Source organism: Atractosteus spatula, chromosome 27, assembly GCF_055471065.1.
Source record: "Atractosteus spatula isolate fAtrSpa1 chromosome 27, fAtrSpa1.hap1, whole genome shotgun sequence".
Classification (NCBI taxonomy): Eukaryota; Metazoa; Chordata; class Actinopteri; order Semionotiformes; family Lepisosteidae; genus Atractosteus; species Atractosteus spatula.
Window position 1 is genome coordinate 6,704,570 of NC_142732.1, and position 18,951 is coordinate 6,723,520.

The 18,951-nt window shown below is 43.6% G+C and overlaps 1 protein-coding gene across 1 annotated transcript in view; it reads right to left on the bottom strand.

Annotated features, from left to right (window-relative positions):
• Positions 1-5,620: 5,620 nt before the first annotated feature.
• The window catches only part of gosr1 (golgi SNAP receptor complex member 1), a 39,669-nt gene continuing 26,338 nt past the window's right edge, over positions 5,621-18,951 (bottom strand). The window contains exons 7-9 of the mRNA XM_088907115.1: positions 16,279-16,308; positions 11,449-11,531; positions 5,621-10,337 (exon numbers count right to left, since the gene is read on the bottom strand). Of these exons, the coding sequence (XP_088763241.1) occupies positions 10,213-10,337; positions 11,449-11,531; positions 16,279-16,308 (238 nt within the window). The 3' untranslated portion in view covers positions 5,621-10,212. The remainder of the gene's footprint in view (positions 10,338-11,448; positions 11,532-16,278; positions 16,309-18,951) is intronic.

Sequence of the window (18,951 nt, forward strand, 5' to 3'; positions counted from 1 at the left end):
TGAAGTCAATTTAGGGGGGATCCCTCAGGACACAGCTGGACAAGACTCTCAGCTCAATAATCGACTAACTCTCAAATGTTCTTGATGTCGTGAATGGCTGGTGAAAATTGGTCTTCTCAACCAGTTGATTTATTGTCCTGGGAAAATAAACGTACAGGAATGCAATTGCATTGTGGCTTTTCACGAATGGTTCAATAATACCCTTATGATTGTTGAAGTAGAAGTCTTGTTGGTAGTGCTATCTGATGAGGGCACAGTAAGGAGCACTCGCTCGATTTTGAAGCCCGTTTTCCTATTGGGCCAGATCTCTCTCGGGTTTGGACCCGAGTTCAGTTGCAAGCTGGCTGCGACTGGGGAAACCCCAAAAGGTGCACATGGCAGAGTCCTCCCAGGGAGGAGTAAGCAGGCAGGGTGACTTGCAGCTTTCCGAGAAACTGGGTCTGCTGCAAGCTTGCAGTGACGTCAGGGAGAGACACAGCTCGCCTCCGGCTGGTGCCAACTCTGTTCTAGGGCCCTGCCTGCTGTGTGAGAAAGTGGCTCTGACAAAGGTGCATGCTTATCATCCTTTGGGGTACCCTTACATGGGGTGGGGGGGTGCTGCGGTGCCAGTCCTTAATCCACTGGGGATTGCATATTGGTTGAGTGTTTAATAACTCCCCCCCCACCCTCCCAAAAAAACCCTGCAGTTCCAGATTGGCAAGAAAAAAAAATCCCGTTTCCTGGAAATAAGTGTGCTGCTTTTGCACATGAGGTCACGCAGAGGCTGGGTTCTGGATGTGTTGTCATTCCAGGCTGTAGCAGTGTGAACCTGCTGTATTTTACTGCCACTTGCAAAGCAGCACAGCACAGCCAGACTTGAACTATCCTGCTGCACCTGCTCTACTGTTTTTTTTACATGCTACTGCTTCTGAACTTGAGTGTTGTGCTCTTACTCTGCATGTTCACTAAAATCAGATCACCCTTAAGGGCATGAACACTGAAAAGCTTCTACTGTTAGCAGAAATGGTAGAGTTTCCCATCCTACCTGAACTGTATTTTTTTTAAAAAAAACAAAGATTTTACCAATACCACGACAATTATCAGTGTTGATTTCATTCTCCTGATTATTTTTTTCTTCCCCCCACAGCTCTGGGCTAAGTCCGAGGGAGGAGGCTGAAAGGACAGAAAAAAAAAACCTAGTTTGTTTCGCTCATCTGTAAAATAAAACGGAAAATCAAGAAACGAGATAAAAGAATTTCCGTCCGTCGCACAACACTGTCCCTGCCCTGCATAGAACATCCAGCCGCCACTGCTTCTGGACACGAGGCGACAGATCTAAAAGCATTCGATTCCATAAGCCGATAACTATAGGCAATCAAATCGGAAAACAGAGCAAGAAATGCATGCGTTTAGTTACCATCTGCTTGACCGAAAGAAAGAAAAACACAAAAGAACAAAAAAAATCAATAATTAATGCCAATACAAATAATGTGATTTTATTTTTTTTTCAGTCAGAGGCTGAAGGAAGCAGGACAAGGGAAACAAGTGAAAGGGTGTGTTCTTTAGAGCAGGGCACACTTGAAAGGAAACAAAACTGAAAGGACACAATTGGATCGATGTTTTGAACAGAGGGACCATGCAGTTGGAATATTGTATACTAGTTGACTGACATATTGCACTAACAACTATAGAAATATATCAATATATACGGTATATATTCACGTAAAAACGATGTTTGTGTGCAGAGGTACTGTAGAATGGGCAGCAGGAATACGAGGAGAATATTTTCAGGGGACGCCATCCTGGATAAGGATGACTACTGAAGCAGCTGGGGTTGAGGGGTTTGTCTAGTCAGTGGAAAGGGATTAAGTCAACATTAGAAGGGTTTTTTGTATTTTTTGATGAAAAAAAAATGACCACTTGCATGCTTCTTCTGGATGTAGATACGAAAGTTGTTGTTTTTTTCTGTTGTCACGGGGAACTGGAGCAGAGAGCCCACTGGGGGATGGTGAAGATTCTGGGAACTCTGCTGGCCGGAACCATCCTTAGAGCCTCCGTGAACACGCCTCTGACCAGAGAGGTCCTTCTTGCTCTCCCACTGGAGGAATGGACAGGGGTGGGCGTGCTTTATATTCTGAATTTAACTGCTGGTTGTGTGCCACTGTGGTCTGGAGAGCACTGCTGCTGTGCTCCATTGTCCTGGCTTGGAATATCCCAAACACAAGGACGCTGGGTGAGGCTGGAGGGATCAGGATAACGGACACCTACAGGAAGCCCCCTGGAGTAATACAGTACAAATACCGGGTACCTCCCTCTTTCCCCACTCTTACACATCTCACAACAGGTTCCATTTTTTTTTTGCCTCTGGTCTCTCTGAGCTTCAGCTGAATATCCCTTCCCCTCACCCAGTACTGATACAGTATGTATACAGCATATAGGCATGCTCAAAGCATATACTTCTGTTAATATTGCTGTGGTAAGTCTTGCAAGAAACTCTGATGATATCCTACAGCACTGAAACTACTAATCCTGTCACCTGGTGTTTCTTGTTTTGAAAGTGTGACACACCATCCCAAAAAGACTTGTATCTTGTATATGTACACCCATGCTTATTGGTGAAAAAGGAAGATGATGTTGTCTTCAAATAGGCCCAGAGTGAAGCACTTAAGCTGACTGAGAGTCGAGTTGTTGGGAACAGTTTTAAACAAATGTCTTTCTGCATGTTCAAATACAGAAGAGAAGCCACAAATTTCACTGCAATTGGAAGAAACATTAATAAGAGCCATACTGATAACAAGTTAAGGTGAATATGTTAAACAAGCACTTTCTTGTGCAGATATAACATTATGGACCAGTGTGTGCACATAAAATATTTGACCTTAGAATGCCCTTTTTTCCTCAAACGTTCCTGCAGATTTTGTTGCATTATAAGCATGTGTATTAACAAGTCCTTCACAAGAGATACTTAAGGTTCCCTGTGGATGTGGACTTAAAGGGCAAAAAAGGTTGCATGAAAGAAAATTCTTCTTGTGCTATAATGAATAGAATGCATTCTTGCCTGAGTTCATTACTTGTGAGAGACAAGAATTTATACTGGGTCAGGTTAAGTAAGACATTGGGGGCTACCTCATGGTTAACCTCATGGAACTCCTTGGAACTATGTAGTCATGCACAAAAATGGCACAGCATTCCAAATACCTGGTCATTTATTGTGATAGTCACGTGTGTGAAGTGTCAGCTGCTTGTAGCTCTGTTGTCTGTGGAAGTTCATGGAAGAATGCTTTCTTCCAGTGTGGTGTAATAATTAGTGTAGCACTTTAAAGGAACAGCAGACTTTGTCCAGTAGCCTAGAGGCCCAAAACTAAGGTAGCAGAAAATGCATGAAAAACAATTATATCATTGTGAAGCAGGAGACTACCACAGCAGATGAATTATGGAAACTTGTGTGCCAGTTAGATTTAATGTTGAGAAAGCAGTGAGGTCAAGCCAGATCTTTGACTTCCCTATTTATTTCCACATTCATTCGTGATCAGTAGTAATTTTTTACTCTAGATGCACTGCTACACAGTTTCATTAGAGAGGACAGCATACAGAAAGTTTGTGTTAATACATGATTTTATATTGACTTTTTTCCTGAATTCAGAAACCTGAATGCAAATGTGTGTCATAAAGCACTTGGATGTGAGGAATGGAGTATCACTGTGGTTTTTCACTATTCTGTTTTTTAATCTATTATCAGAGCACATGCTGTAATCAAGCTTGGCTGTAAATGGAAAGCTTCGTTTCCCCTTTCCTCTTTGGAGATCAGGGTCTGAGTGTGTAAACTGACGAGTTCTGTACTGAACAGTGGTGTAAGTCTTCTCCCTGTGTATCTGTTGGTCTGCCAGTCTCCTCTCTCCCCTGTACAGGAAATTAGTAGGGGGACACAATGTGGGAGGTGGTGTGTTTCATCTGAGTAAGAGATACAGCTGCATGCTTTTCAAGAACCCTTCAGTCTAAGTGATCAGAATATTCCCAAAGTGCAAAGCAGGGAACAGTGAAGCTGGATGTTTCTGAAGAAAGTTACAGGTATAGCGAAAGACTCAGTTTCACTGGCACGTGCTGTAAGAAACTTCCTGCTACCTGCAAGTGCTTTAGAAAAAACTGGCACAAGACACAAAGACGTTGCATTTGTCTGGGCGTGACAGCTGTAAAACCCCCACTCGTAAGAATCTCAGTGCATGGTCTGCATTGGGTCCAAGCGAGAGCCCAGACTCGGTCGCAGGAGTGTCCTGACCCGGGTTCAGCACGAGAGCTGGCAGCTGTTCGGAAACCTCCTCGTTTTCGTCGTTCAGCCAGAAGACTGTAGAGATGAGCCGTGTTCACACGGCAGGCAAGAAGGCTGTAGCTTCCCTGACTGCCCTTTCGCTAGTACTTGAGCGTCAGTTGACAAATGTAAATGTGTGTACTTTCCTTTTTTAAAAAAATTTATTACTTCCCTTTGAATGTTTTATATTTTTGGGGGTGTACTGTCCGCATGACTGGAATAAACATTAACATGCATGGTCACTGCGGGTGCTGTGAGTTTGTAATGAACAGAGCCAGAAGAAGCTTACTGGGATTCTTACAATGCACCATGAACACAAGCTAAAATACAACACTGCAAACACTTCCTCCTCTCATTTAAACTTCTCTCCTCCTTCGGACATATTCACGCAGACACACCAGCTCACTACAGCGCGCGCACACACACTAACGAGCTCTCGCCTCTTCCATAATTTATTGCCTATATTGACACGGTCTTAAATAATGCATGGGGGAGGAAATGGCACAAAATCCACAGTCTGATTGTGCACTTTGAGGCCACTTTGTCTCAAGAATTTTGCAGAACACCTTCTCGAGTTGCCCCTTTCGCCGCTCGGCGCAATGGGGTTCTGACAATCACCAGAGAGGAGCAAGACAACAACGCCAAACACGGGGGCGCTTAGCCTCCTCTCCACCGCAGCATAAAATCAATCCTGGCGGCAAACCTGGCTGTACATATTCCACTTCACACACAAGTACATCACGCCCATCTGGCACAGGGACACGACTGGTCACACAAGGTTAGAGAGCCCCGCAAGGGGAACATGACCTCCTTCCACCGGAGCAGCCCTGTCTCACACTCGCCAAGGAGACGGCTGGGTTACTGTGAGATCAGCCCCCCAGCCCCCACCCCAACGGTGCTCTGGGCAGTCTTGAGAGCACACTAAAGGTCCGGACCGCTCGCTAATGCTACCAGCGCATGGCTCTGTACATCCCAGCGGGACTGCAAGCTTCTTCATGTGGCACGAAGAGACAAAAGCCAAGTGGAGCGGAGAAACACTGCGCTGAAAACAGTGGCAAGGGCCGCTAGACGAAGGGAAAAGACACGGCATTTGGTTCCTAGGCTGAAATGCAGCATCCAAGTATAAAAATAACAGACAGGTTTTGACCTCCTTTAAAATGAATTTAAACAGCTAATTCCTGAAAGGAAAAAAACAAGTTGGTACAATTAGGTCAGTGCAAAAACTAACTCGGAATCCAAAACATTGTAAATCTCTGGAGGAAAATGGACAGCAGGGAATCATTCTGACTTGCAGAAAAGAACAAACAGGAGAAAAAGAGTTACGAGCTTTCTGGTGAGATCACAATATGATTTATTAATAATCATGTAGCGCTGTATCACAATAAGATTTATTGATACACCGTATGACGACATCAGAAAGAATAAAAATCACTCAGATAAGCTTGTTTTGATTTTGCATCCAAAAATAGCCCTATTATTATGCTATTTACAAATGAAATTCAAATCCACCCCCGCGAAAGGAAATAAAATCTTATTATTTTTCCGGGATTATTTCATCTGAAAAGAAATCTTGTTATAAATGCATATCATAAAGAAAACAGTTTAGAAAAGGTCGTGGTGTTCTGGAGAGCGTCTTATAATACGGTACTGTAAACAGAGTGGTGGATTTTATTACAATACCACTATGATTGCTTGTCCAGTAAAAAAAAACTAATATGGTAACATAGCCAAATGGTCTATACTGACTCAAAATAAAGTAGTTTATTTGGGTGAAATGGGTGAAAAATAGACTGTAGTATCTTAGCCCTTTGCTAGTGTTCCTGGCAAAACCTAGCGCTGAGACTGGACTGCGTTGACTGGCCTTAAAGGGTTAAAATACACTGCCCAGATTATTGGGAAACACACCCCAGACTGCATGGGCCACGGCCTTGGGAAACCCCAACTCCTATCAGCACAATCTATACCATTGGTTACAATTCTGCCTGCCTCTGCACAATAATATAGACAGTAACAGTTTCCTCTCCCCACCATTGTCCATAGATCAAATATATAAAGATTATTATTTCAAGAGTTGTTTTATTACTTTAGCACAGTCTTTGGGATACACAGGCAACTCATGGATGTCTGCAGTATGTGGAGACATCACATACAAAAAAGCTGGTTTTGCTTAGTTTTATATTATCTGTTCAGCTCCCATATCCTGTGAACAAAAGACTTAACAGCAGCTTTAAAAAACAGAACAATCGGAAGGGAGCGCACGGAGAAAACAGGAGAAAGAATGTTCCGACAGACTGCTCTGGACTCTGGCAATGCCCTGCCAGTGCAGAGGAGCACAGGCAGATGTTGGGGGTGCCCAGCTGAGCTGCCTGTGGGGGTGGGGCTGTTAGGGGGAGAGGGAGAGCCTGCTTCCCCTGCTGGGCTCTGAGGGAGCCCTCTGTACATCAGCTCGCACACGGTCAAGACCCACTGCGTGACAGGATGATCAGTTCAAGGTCCCTACATCATTCCCCTACCTGCTGAAATAACATGACGCCTGGTGGAAGGGCTGGTTTGACTGGAATATGCAGCTGTGCCAAAACACAACCACCAGGGGCTTCCTATTCCTGGCTTTTTGAAAGGTAACACCTAATTAGAAAAACCAAAGCCGGTGGCTCTGAGAGTTCCTTCATAACTCTCTTTATTTTGCTTCTGTCACCACTTTTTTCTTGCTGTTGGCGTTGCTGTTAAGTGTCAGTAATCGCAGTAAAAGGGGGAAAAGATCCCCATGGGGACTGCCAACGAAGGATAAAAAACAGACTTTCTGTGACACAACTACCACCTGCTTGACGCTGAAAAAGCGCTATTCAAGGCATTTAAGTGACATAAATGCCAGCTTGAAAAAGGATGTGAGGCTAAGCTTGAAGGTTTTAATGGTCTATTGCTTTAAAAACAAACTAAATCAGTACAAACAGATGTTTTTTTATGCCATTTGAAATTAAATTCTACAACCTTTTTTATCCCAATGGGACAATAACTGTCAATGTTTTCCATAAATCCAAAAGGGACATGTGTGCTGATACAATCTGGGCAGGTAGTGTAGAAGCCCTGATTTAACACAGTAGCAGCAATGACCTTTTTATCTGAAGCAGAAAAATATTCATCTGCCTCCTTAACGGCAGCAGACAAAAGAAAAAGGCCGAGTTTGATTTACGTGTCCCTGTTTAATTAAAATAATGGACATTACCATACTGAGGAGGTATGCTTTTTTCTTCCTTCACAGGGCTGCTCTCTGGTGATTTATACACTGTAAGGAGTTGCAAGTTTGTCTGGCTTAAGTACATTTCCCTTGTGGGCTGCCCACCCCTTGAACGTGGTGGCCGAACAACTGTGAACCCAGCTAAAGCACAGCTAGCGCCTTCAAGTAGGCCACTTCTGCTCATGTGGCACAGACAAACTCCATTAGTGGCCAAGTCTGAGGGAGATGGAAACTGGCCCCAGTGGCTCCTTGAAAGAGATGCTCCTGTACCACCTGGGCACTGAGTAAAACAAAAGAGTTACACAAGGGCACAGGAAAAGTCTTGCTGCCCCTTAATGTGATTACCTCCACCACAGCAAGACTCTAGGTGACACTGCTGTCTCATTGAGGAGATACCATACAATGTATACTGTATGTACTGTACAGATCTCAGAATTTGGTTTGCTGTTAAAAAAGAAAACCTTGTAAGTATGTGCTGTGTGTCTAACACTACTAAAGCTAAATATCCTGTGAATATTAAGCTAAAAGAGGGCATATACTTAATGTAGAAAAAATCCTGGATCAAAAATGCCAGGATCAAAACTCTCATCTTCTTTTCAGCCTTTGCACAAGAATGTCACATTTCTGCTCCTGCTGTGAATTATTATTGAATTAACAAAAAAAAAACAAACAGTATGTCAACACCACCCTATCCTTGCAGGGGTCAGTACGTCAGTATGGCAGGGATTGCAGACCACAGATATAAAGCAGGTTTTAACAGGACACAGATACTAACCAAACAAGGACCAGTCAAGGTGCTGAGACGGCGTTAACGTCCAGTGTCTTCTGAAAATGAACCAGACCACTTGTTCCTTGTTCAATTGTTCTACACTAAGCACTTCATACTGACTAGATAGCTGTTCCCGATGAACCTGTACTTCCAGTCTATGTTAAACGTTTGTTAGAGATGCATAAATTATTATATATATTTATATATGTACAATATTTACATAGAGGGGAAGAAGAGAAAACCTTACGAAAGCAAAGATTGCTGTTTGAGTTGCTGGGTGAGCCGGGGTTTGCTGTGAATCTCAGAGTATCACCAGTCCACCACATACAGGCCCGATCCACGTCTCAAACCCCAGGGCGATGCTGAACACAACACATTAGCTCAGTGCCTTATCCAAGACCACCTGCATTGCAAAGCTTAAAAATGCAGTTATATTTTTACATGTGGGCATTGCAAAAATAGTGCACAGCCACCCAAGGGACCTTCAGCAAGGCACTGTATTTAGGATAGTCAATTGCAACACTGTGCACAAAAACATTCTTCATTAGTAGCCTTGGTACATTGACTTGGACAGACCTGCTTGGTATGCAAGAATTTCTGCTGCTCCCAATACTCCAGTAATTATATGATTTTAATTCCGAACAGCCCTTTCACACATGGACCAAACAGCAAATGAGATCCTTCTCCCCTGTGTCCTGTAAGGGCACAGCAAGTCAATACAAAAGCATTATTCCAAAGCACAAAGGCGAGGCCAAAGATAAAGTCGACTAATGAGATCTCACCAACATTTAACTGTCTGCAAATTCACAAGATCCAGTGTTTTAAAACTAAGTTTATAACTATTTGCCGAATCCTGTTGCTGAAATTTGAATAAGGACAAAATAACTACTTCAGTGATAACCCGAAAGAGAAAGGAGACTGTGATGGAACTGCATTGATTGCTAGAGAATGGATGGTTTCATAATCCGCTAGAGCCTGCTGCGAATCAGGAACGCCAAGCTACACAGCAAAGCGCACCAGAGGATGACAGCAGCAGAGCAAAAAGACAGCAGCTCTCAGATGGTAATGAAAGCCTTTTAATGGTGGATCTCACTGCTCTGTCCACACCACTCAAGACACTCGGCAACTCTTATTACTAAGAAAAGCCCCAAGGTGTATGTGTGAAACAGAATTTCAAGGGTTCAGAAACACAAATAATACTGGGCAGGAAGAATCTACACCACCGTGAGATAGAGCAAAATCTAAATGCTCTACACACCCCAGGATCACTTTAGAGTGCAAACATACTGTACATTATCACCAGTTGTCCACTTCATGTTAGACTTACGTACAAGTCACAAGATCCCTGCTAATAGAGATGTACCAATGCACTTTAAATTAAAATGCTACAATAGAAAAAAAAACATTTAAATGTGTTTAGCCCACCATTTTCACAAATTATAAACCAAATAATTTATTTCTTAATGCAGTCTCAGTAGATCCCATGACAGGTTTCCTCTCCCTCAAAGGAACATTAAATTGGAACTCCTGCAACTTTAAAATGACAGAATAAACATGAAATCTATTCTTCAAGACTAGTTAGGGGGGGTTCTCCATTTTCAAAATCTTTAATTTTTGCTCCTTTATTTTTGGAAGCCGGTTAAATGAATTATGTCCCCTTCATGTCTCTCTTAACAGTGTTTGCCTTCGTGGATATGAAGAACAAAAATACTGTTTTAGGTTAATGAGTCTCCACCCCCTCCCCTCCTCCACTGGTATGGTGAAATACAGTAGTCCATGCTGGTCTGGCCACAGACCAGAAATCACTCTTGGCAAAGGGGGCGTTACTTCCCACCAGTCTCCTCCCATTGCCACTCCCATTCTCCCAAGGTCCTTCCTCTACTTGCACAGTTCTCCAAAGCCATTGGTCCGCTCCCCTGCCCATCAGTGGAAAGCGTACAGCAGCAGAAGAATGGTGCAAACACCAATGACTCCGCCCAGAATTAGAGAGTCCCGCCTTTTCCTCAAGTTAATTCGCTGGATCAGGTTATTGATGGCCGGAAAGCGATCTGGCAAACAATCTGGTTAAGGAATCTCACAAAGCATTTTTTTTTTCAGCAGAAGCACACTGCAGGCGTTTGCCTAATGCAATGCTGTTTTACGTGAAACACACAGGGTTACTATATAACACAGATACTTCATCCATTAGGCGGTTGTCTAGCTGTTTTTCTTCCTGAAAGAAAGCTTTTTTTTAAGATTTTAAAACATAAATAACATGTACCCAGCTGAAACACTCTAATACAGTATTTGATTTCAAAATGGAAAAATTATTGCTTTCATCTAACATACTACCATGTATGTGGTGGTGGAGGTCCCCACTACCTGTAAAGCACTTTGAGTGGAGTGTCCAGAAAAGCTCTTTATAAGTGTAAGCAATTATTATTATTATTATTATTAATTATTATTACCATGGCAACACTGTTTTATGTTATCTCTATATGTAACATAACTGATATTCACCTATTGTACGTGCTTATGCAATGAATGATATTTGTCTATGCTGTGCACCTTCTGAAGTCAAATCTGCTTACTGGCTGACCAGAAGAGTCCATGCCAGCACCCTCCAGTCTTCAGTATAAGCTGTATTTAATATATCCTTTCTGCAAGTCTAATTGAATATTGGAACTTCTGCAGGTGCCATCTGGTTTTCAGTTCATAGCTGCAATTAAATACTCACAAACTACACTGGCATCGGTAGCTGCCTCCAGACTTTTTAATCAGGTTGTGGGGAATGCCTTCGTTGAAGTGCACAGACATCTCATCTTGTTAGAACGGTGCATGTGTACATAAGACAACCACAAGACAACGGATAAAAGGGCAGGCACAGGCTCGTCTTGTGTAATTGGACAGAACTGAATTAATGTGCTACGTGTTTTTGATACCAGAGCCAGGGTAAAGTGATCCCTGGTCGTCAGTCTTAGCATTCAAAACGGCACAGATCTAAGCATAAAGCGCTCTTCAATGTCTTATTTATGGATTCTGTATATTTATCATGACTTCTCAGAAACAGTACCATGATTATGTGAGAGAAGCAGCACCACAGCAGCTTGTGCTCTGAGAGCACAGACATTCCCTGGCGGAGACAGGCTGGACAGCACTCATCACAGCAACAAAGGATACTGGCTAGAGTGTTGACTCGGCTCTGTATGGACTTCAGCAGCCCGCGCTGGGAGGTCATGTTCTCCTTGGTTGCCATGGCGATGCTGCAAGAGAACAGGACCACACACATTTACAGAAACGGCATGGCAGCTGGCCTGTCCAGCCCGTCAGCCCACCCCCCCCATCCCGGCTCCTGGCGCGACGCCCCTCGTTCGCAGCCGACAGCTCGAGGATCCGTCTTTGAAACGGAGGCTATTCCAACCAGTGCTCCAAGAGTGATCCTGGGAGGAGCGTCATGGCTTTGCCGGGGGGCTGTGATCACGACGGACAGAAGCCCACCCTCACGTGCCGCTGGGGGGAAAACACCCTGAGTGCGCGAGGCAAAGAGAAATCTGTCTCCCGCGTCAGGCAGAGGCAAAACCAGCGAGGACAGAAGCCTACCAAAAACAGACGGGATAGAGAGTTCCAGCTGCTTTTTCCAAACGGAGAGTTTTCTTTTTTTAAAACAGTAACCTCAGCCATATTCATAGATTGGACTCTAAGTGTATAATAATAAAAATAATATCCTTACACTTACATAGCGCTTTTCTGGACACGCCACACAAAGCGCTTTACAGGTAATGGGGATCCCCTCCACCACTAGTGTGTCACACACCGGCTCTCAGTGGGGAGGAGAGCAGAGTGATGAAGCCAATTCATAGATGGGGATTATTAGGAGGCCGTGACTGGTAAAGGCCAGATGGAAATTTGGCCAGGTCACCGGGGTAACACCCACACTCTTACAAGAAATTACCAGGGCTTTTTAATGACCACGGAGAGTCAGGATCTTGGTTCGACATCTCATTCGAAGCAAGAGTAATGAAGTTAATCTTTGCAGTCTTTTGGCATTCAAACCCCCTTTTGAACAATTCGCACAGCGACACGGGGAAGCAGGAAGTGAAATTTGAGTGCAAAGTTGCAATCCGAGGATCACGGTCACAGTCAAAGTCAACGCCCAGCTTCAGCTATGAACAAGGGCACGGGATGCCAAAAAAGGCGAGAGCTTTTGTGCGGCGAGACTTGGAAGTCGTTTGGACGTTTCATTGCTTTTTACATTACTTTTAATTCTGGGAAAAAAACGGGAGAGGAAAAAAAATGGGGATTCTTTAAACCCCAAAACCCATTAATCACAATATACCGTCTGCAACGGGATGATTTTGTGCCTATTGAAAAATGAACCTCCATCAGAAATCCATTCTCACAGACGCTGTAGACAGCAGACGTGGCAAATAAAAGGAATATGAGAAGATTCCTTATAATTACTTTCATGCACTTCAAACCAGCTTAATCCATTTTGATTGTGAATGCGGCAATCTGTAATGCAGATCTTGTTAGAAGGCCCTATATCAAATGCAAGTCCTTTTTATTCTCTTTAACTGCATCCTGTTTTACAGTCACCAGTGGCATTTATGCAATTATTGTGAAATGGCATTAATTCACACAAAAACAGCCTTTTTTTTTTGGTCTTGGGATGCTATAGCTGTACTGCTATTCAGTATAGCTTCTCCAAGAAAAAACATGTCTTTTGTATTTCAGAGACACTACAAAGGATATTTCGGGACCCGTTTTGCCATGATCTCGGTTTTAGGATACAAAGAAAACAAGGGAACTGTAAAGCAGGAACTTGTGGAAGACACCCTGGTTCAAACAGATACAGCGACATTACTGTCAGGAATAAGAAGTGGCCTAAATGGCCCATCGGTGTTCAACACTTTTCTAGGAGGAATCGAACCTGCACCTCTGGTCCCAAGGCGAACATGATGTCTCCAGACTCTGTTAGCCAAGCCACAGACAAGCTGAAACAACTTTGTATTTCATGCTGCTTCATTTCTCCATATATTGCCCCATTTCTGTTCTGTCTTTAAAGTTTTTACTATAAAAGACTAATTGATGAGATGAGAACAAATCATGAAGTCCCTAATGCAAGAGCATGAGGCCACACAGTAAGCAGAAGACGTCGGTTGCTGTTACAGCCACAGAATCCCGAGCTGGTGGCTTACTGCAGCCAACACCATCAACGTTCCCAAATGATCCGTACTCTTCCGGACAAAAGCTCCATTTTTAACCTGCCTACCCCCCTTTTCTCCAATTTGATAGCAAACTAAATCATCAAAAAGTCCTGATTCTTCATATCACAAAGCAACTAAGAAATGTCTCTGTTTTTCCTTATAAAGCAGCTGAAAGCCACAGAAACGAACGCCGGACAAGCAGTGCACAGCACTCTGCCACTTGCAGATGAATTTGCAGGCAGAGCCCTTGGTACTGTAGAACTGGAATTCAGATGAAGCCTCCCAGACCTGAAACCCATTCTTCCTGCTTCCAGTGAAAGCATGCTGGGTTTTTTTTCCAAGCAGTAAAATGCTGATGGTACAAGTTGTTCCCTAGGAGGTCTTCATGAAATCACATTTGTCAGTGTAAAAGAATGAGAGAGAGAGAAGCCTTCTGGCTAACCAGCTGTTGAGTACAGAATCAAAGCCGTCAGATAAACCCTAGAGATTTACTGTCTGTCATGCTCTGGGCAACAATGTCCCCCTCACCCCCCAAGACAAAATGACAGAGGCAGGGAGTCAAGTACAAATAAGTCAAATGGAACAACGCGGTGCTTGATCATGAGTCGAGACAGGATACCGCTGTAAAACACTGGCCGGGATTATGGGATTACCAAATTTTCCATGTCGTCTTTACTCCAAGAAGAGATTTTCCAATCCCAACCTTCACCATCGTTTGATCTGTAACAGCTACGGTACGTGCTGAAACAGTGCCACGTATTGTTCACAGGGCGACTGGTGGCTTTTGTATCATGAGCTAATTGAGCGTTAACGCAGGTGTGAGAGCCGAGCTCAAGGGAACGGGCCTCAGGAGAGGCGTCTTGCTGCTTTGGGACAGGTATCCATAAAGACATGGGCGGCATAGAATTCTTGCAGGCTTGGATTGCGAGAACCTTCTTTAAAAGGAAATCCAACTTAAAATGATATGGTTTTCAAAGAAGGCGGAATGCACATCTGCAGAAATCTGAATGAGAAACGAAGTTGCATTCTTCCCTTTTCCTTCTGTATCTGAGGGGAGGTTCTAGTGTCCCAGACCCAGCAGGCTTCCTTTAAGGAAACTAACAAGGCACCAAGCTGGAGAAGGGCCTGGGGCCCCGACAGGGGCTCCCCACATTGCCACGCGCCCCTGGGGTTTTTCTCAGGAAGGTGAGGCGCCTGGGTCCAGCCGCTACCCCACCCCGCCGATCCACTGCCAGCGTTACATAAGCAGCGTGGGATGAACATAAACATGCATGACGCGAGTCGCTGCAGGAATTCACAAAGACGCCTGTCTCCTTCGGTCTCCCTCACGGGGCTGATGGGTCCACAGATATTGCCTTCGGGAAATCCCTCACAGATCTTAAAAGACTGTAATAACAGCAGGCTGCACTAGAAGCACAGCCCTCAGCCCTGCTCCATACTGTAGTATACTGAAATGTACAGTACCTTCCATGCACTTATTCGTGATTATACAGCCACACCGATCCAGTAACAAAGAGTGCATTTGTGACCAAAATACTGTCTAAATGACACCGCAGTCTTGTGTTTTTGTTGCATCAGCGTTAAATGATCCTGCAGGATGTTGTGCTTCATTATTTATGATTATAAGTGAACACTTCTTACTGTTCACCCATAACAGAACAAAAAACTCAGAACAGGTCATCTTCGGTCACAAGAACAAAAGCCTTGTGAAAAGAACTGTAAGACTCTTGGTTACTTCGTCCTGATTGTGTTGGTGTTGAAAACGTTTTACAGAGCTTGTTTATTTAGACTAGTGAATTGTTGTTATGGTTAGCAGTCAGTGCTAAACGTGATTTTAAAGAAGTGCAAGCACAGACTTTACCACGTGAACTAAGAGCTTTGCACTGTGATGCCTGTCCACTTTCCTGGAGATGTTGTGGAAGGTATGGATTGCACAGGAGGCGTCTGCAGGCCTTAGTTTGAGACCAGATCAGTTTCCAGCTAAATGCATTGGTACAATCGAATCACCGAGGAATTGGCTTGGCTTGGCTCGGCTCTCGAGTGATTTATCTTTTCCCTCCCCTCTGAAACAGGTTAATTAGAATCCGTGTCAGTGCGTTCACTGGGGTTTTCTGCCTTCTCTTGACAATGTTTGCTTTCTGGTCCTTTCCGCTAGAATGACTAATTTGATGAAATGCAGCAACTCAAGCATCCTACTTACTGTACATGAGAGTCCCCAGGGGTCAGAGGATAACGTTAACGGTGAGTTTGAATTCAGAACACTGGCTGATTTTGCACAGCCCCATGTTATGAAAAGCAGCAGCTTTTCTTACGGAACCTGAAGATATGGTGAAGTTTTATTCATGACCATCCCAGTTCTCTTCCTCCGCAAAAAAACACCCCCGGATTTGTGATTCTCTTATGTCCCTGCTCTCAGCAAACCTGAGAAGTGCTCTTTTTGTTGTGAGACACACCTGTGATATCTGTGAAAGTCTCAAAGAGAAACACTTTAGGCATCACTGAATATTTGCTGCCACTGTGACAATGTGTAACTACTATGTAATTAACATATAATGATGAAGTTAAGACTGATGGAGGAGATTTGATTACCTGACCAGGGCATATCTGCTCATGCATAATTTCTTTACTGACTAGACTGGGACAACAGCAGTATCTTGTAGTGCTCTAAAGGAGAATTCAAAGTCTCAGCTCACAAAGCATTGAGTTTTACAGAACTTTTACAGAAACTCCAAAAAGAAATTGAATATCAGGACAGACCAAGCACACACATGTCCTTTAGCAGTAAAATAAAATCGGTTCCTACCTAATTGTGTCGTCGATCAGCCGATCTGAACTGTGAAGAGAAGAGCGAAAAGAGAAAAATGTTAGAAAAAGCCAAAGCTGAAGGTGGTACCCAGGGCTGGGCAACGACTCTAGATTATTTCATCATCACTGAAAGATTGCTGTATATTCAGTCACACCCCGCCGTTCAGCTCTTCAAGCCCCTCTGAGGAATTCAGGGTCACTCGGGTAATCAAGGCAGTGCTGTGTGTCTGGATCCCAACTCTACTTTCATGGCAGGTGACTAGAAAAACATCCAGTGAGTCTCAGGGTAAAAGCAAGGAGTTTTTGGTGACTCACACCTCTGATGAAACTGCACGCGTTTCACATGGCTGGGCTAGCCTGGCCTTTCACTATGGAAGGCTTAATGGGAAGCCCAGTCATGATGGTGACACCCGACAGCTGTAACAGACATGATGTTATCATATGTCTTATTTAAGAGGATTCAGAGCTCTGGATTCATAATTTATGAAATTTCCAGTGGTTAAAATGGATACCACTCTGTGTGAATCGCAATGCCCAGCGAGCCACTGTTTCTGCTACTTTTGAGTTCCCCTGGATTGAGGAACAGCCCTTGAATGGGTGCTACTTCAGTTAAGTTTGATTTTATTTGTGTGCCAAATAGCCCATACGCAGCTAGTTAGCCCCACTCCTCCCAGCACATGTACCCTCCAGAACTTGAGTCCAAACACCACTGGGAAAACTGCGGAAATGTCTTCAGAAAAGAAAAAGCAAATAGAATTTTCTTGTGCAGGCCTAACGGCAGATAGCCACAGACTTAAAAAAGCTTAGTTGAAGATGACAGGAAAAAGTCTTCCGCTCCCATACAAATGGAAGTATTTAATTTTCTGCTGGACACAGGGAGTAATTTGATTACCTGCACCGGAACGAGACTCGGTATTCAATACTTAATGCATTTTCTTTTCTTCTGCCTGCAGGACATGTTGCTGCTAACACTTCTCTGTAGCTGCTAAAACGAGCTCAGCAACTGGCTTGACATTCCTGTTCTTTTGCAACGAGTGTTACCTGGACATTCACGATAATATCAATACAGTCACCATGTACTCCAATAACGCTCCTCCAGAACAGTTTCTTTCACTTGCTTCTTAATCAAAACCACCTTCAAGCCACAATTAAGTGATCCTTCTTAACCATTTTTAGAACTCAAACATCCTGTACAAATCTGAAACGCTCGTTCATCATTGTGTGTCAAATCTGTGCGGCCTAATGGTATTTTTTCGGTCTTTAGTCTTCTTACCCTGCATAGCTCAGTAGCTTGGAACAGGAAAAATATTCTAAATAACTCTTTAAATGACATTTTTAATAAGACTTCCTGGATAATTTATGGAGGCCAACCCATTTGTTGTAAATGATTCAATGTGCTGCTAGATTTTTATTCCTAAATTTTCACCGATTTTAATCAGAGTGAAAGCTCACTCTCACAGGTTCAACTGCCTGGTTCACTCGATATTAAGTTGTCAGTTGGATTTCTTCCACTGCAGTCTTAATTAACATAAATGGTTTTTCGAGGACCCACAGAACATTTGTGATAGTGCATTTCCTTATACACAGCCCAGCAACTGCTCAGATCCATCTCAAGCCCTTAGTTTCCTTCAAGGATAAATGTCAATGCTTTGCCACCTGCCTACTATTATCGCAGAATTGTGATCACGAGATGTGTACGTGCATTTAGCATTACCAAAAGTGCCTGCCAGTGTGATACGCCTGGACTGGGGATTATCAAACAGAATGCCAATACTATGCAAAACCTGGAGGATTCTGTGTGCGTATTTACTGCACTCAGAATGCTACTAACCGCTCTTGACGTAAAACGACCTACCAATACAACAAGTTCAACCTAAGAATGTGTGACACAGCTCAGAATCCATACGCATAATCCTTGGCTTTTGCATAATCAGACTCTTGTCCACGTCTTTCAGTTTCAACTGTACAGTCATTTCTGCACGTCCAGCTACTGTAACCTGTAAACCGTTCTAAGACAGGTGTAGACCAGTCGGATGCTAGCCTAAAACACAGCAAAAGCATCTCCCTATAGTATGCAGTGTGTTGACAAGGAGAGTCACTTGTCTTTCTCTGGCATGCAGTAAGCAGACGGTCTCCAGGAGGTGCACACATGCTTATCTGAAGTCAAAATAAAATGCGCTGCAGTCTAGATGGAGGCTTGAAACAATAATAAAGCCTGGGTGCTCAGTCATAGCAGGCTGGGGTCCCAGCCTAATGCATTATCAATGGAAAGCAAGTCAAACTGAGCATGACTGCTGCCACTGAAAGCAGCAGGGTAATGCGTGCTACATTAGCAGGACATGGCTTGGCAGACTGCACCAGCAACCTACACATATAAAAGTCCATATTTAATACAATGCTCACCAACAAAGGGGTCAGTAAGTAGCGCACAGTCACCCATTAAAGCCATCCATTTGCAATTCAAAAGAATTAGGGAAGGATGCATTAGCAAATCAACCTCATTAAAAAGCATTTTTCCTCATGCAAACCTAAAGAGATGAGAGATGTACTGTACATCAGTGTTTAGTCCACTGAGAAGCCCTCGCACCAGTAGCAATGTAAATCAGCAGGACAGCCACATGGTCCAGGTAAAGAATCACTGATTTTCAACTGAAAGCAAAGATTCATTTCA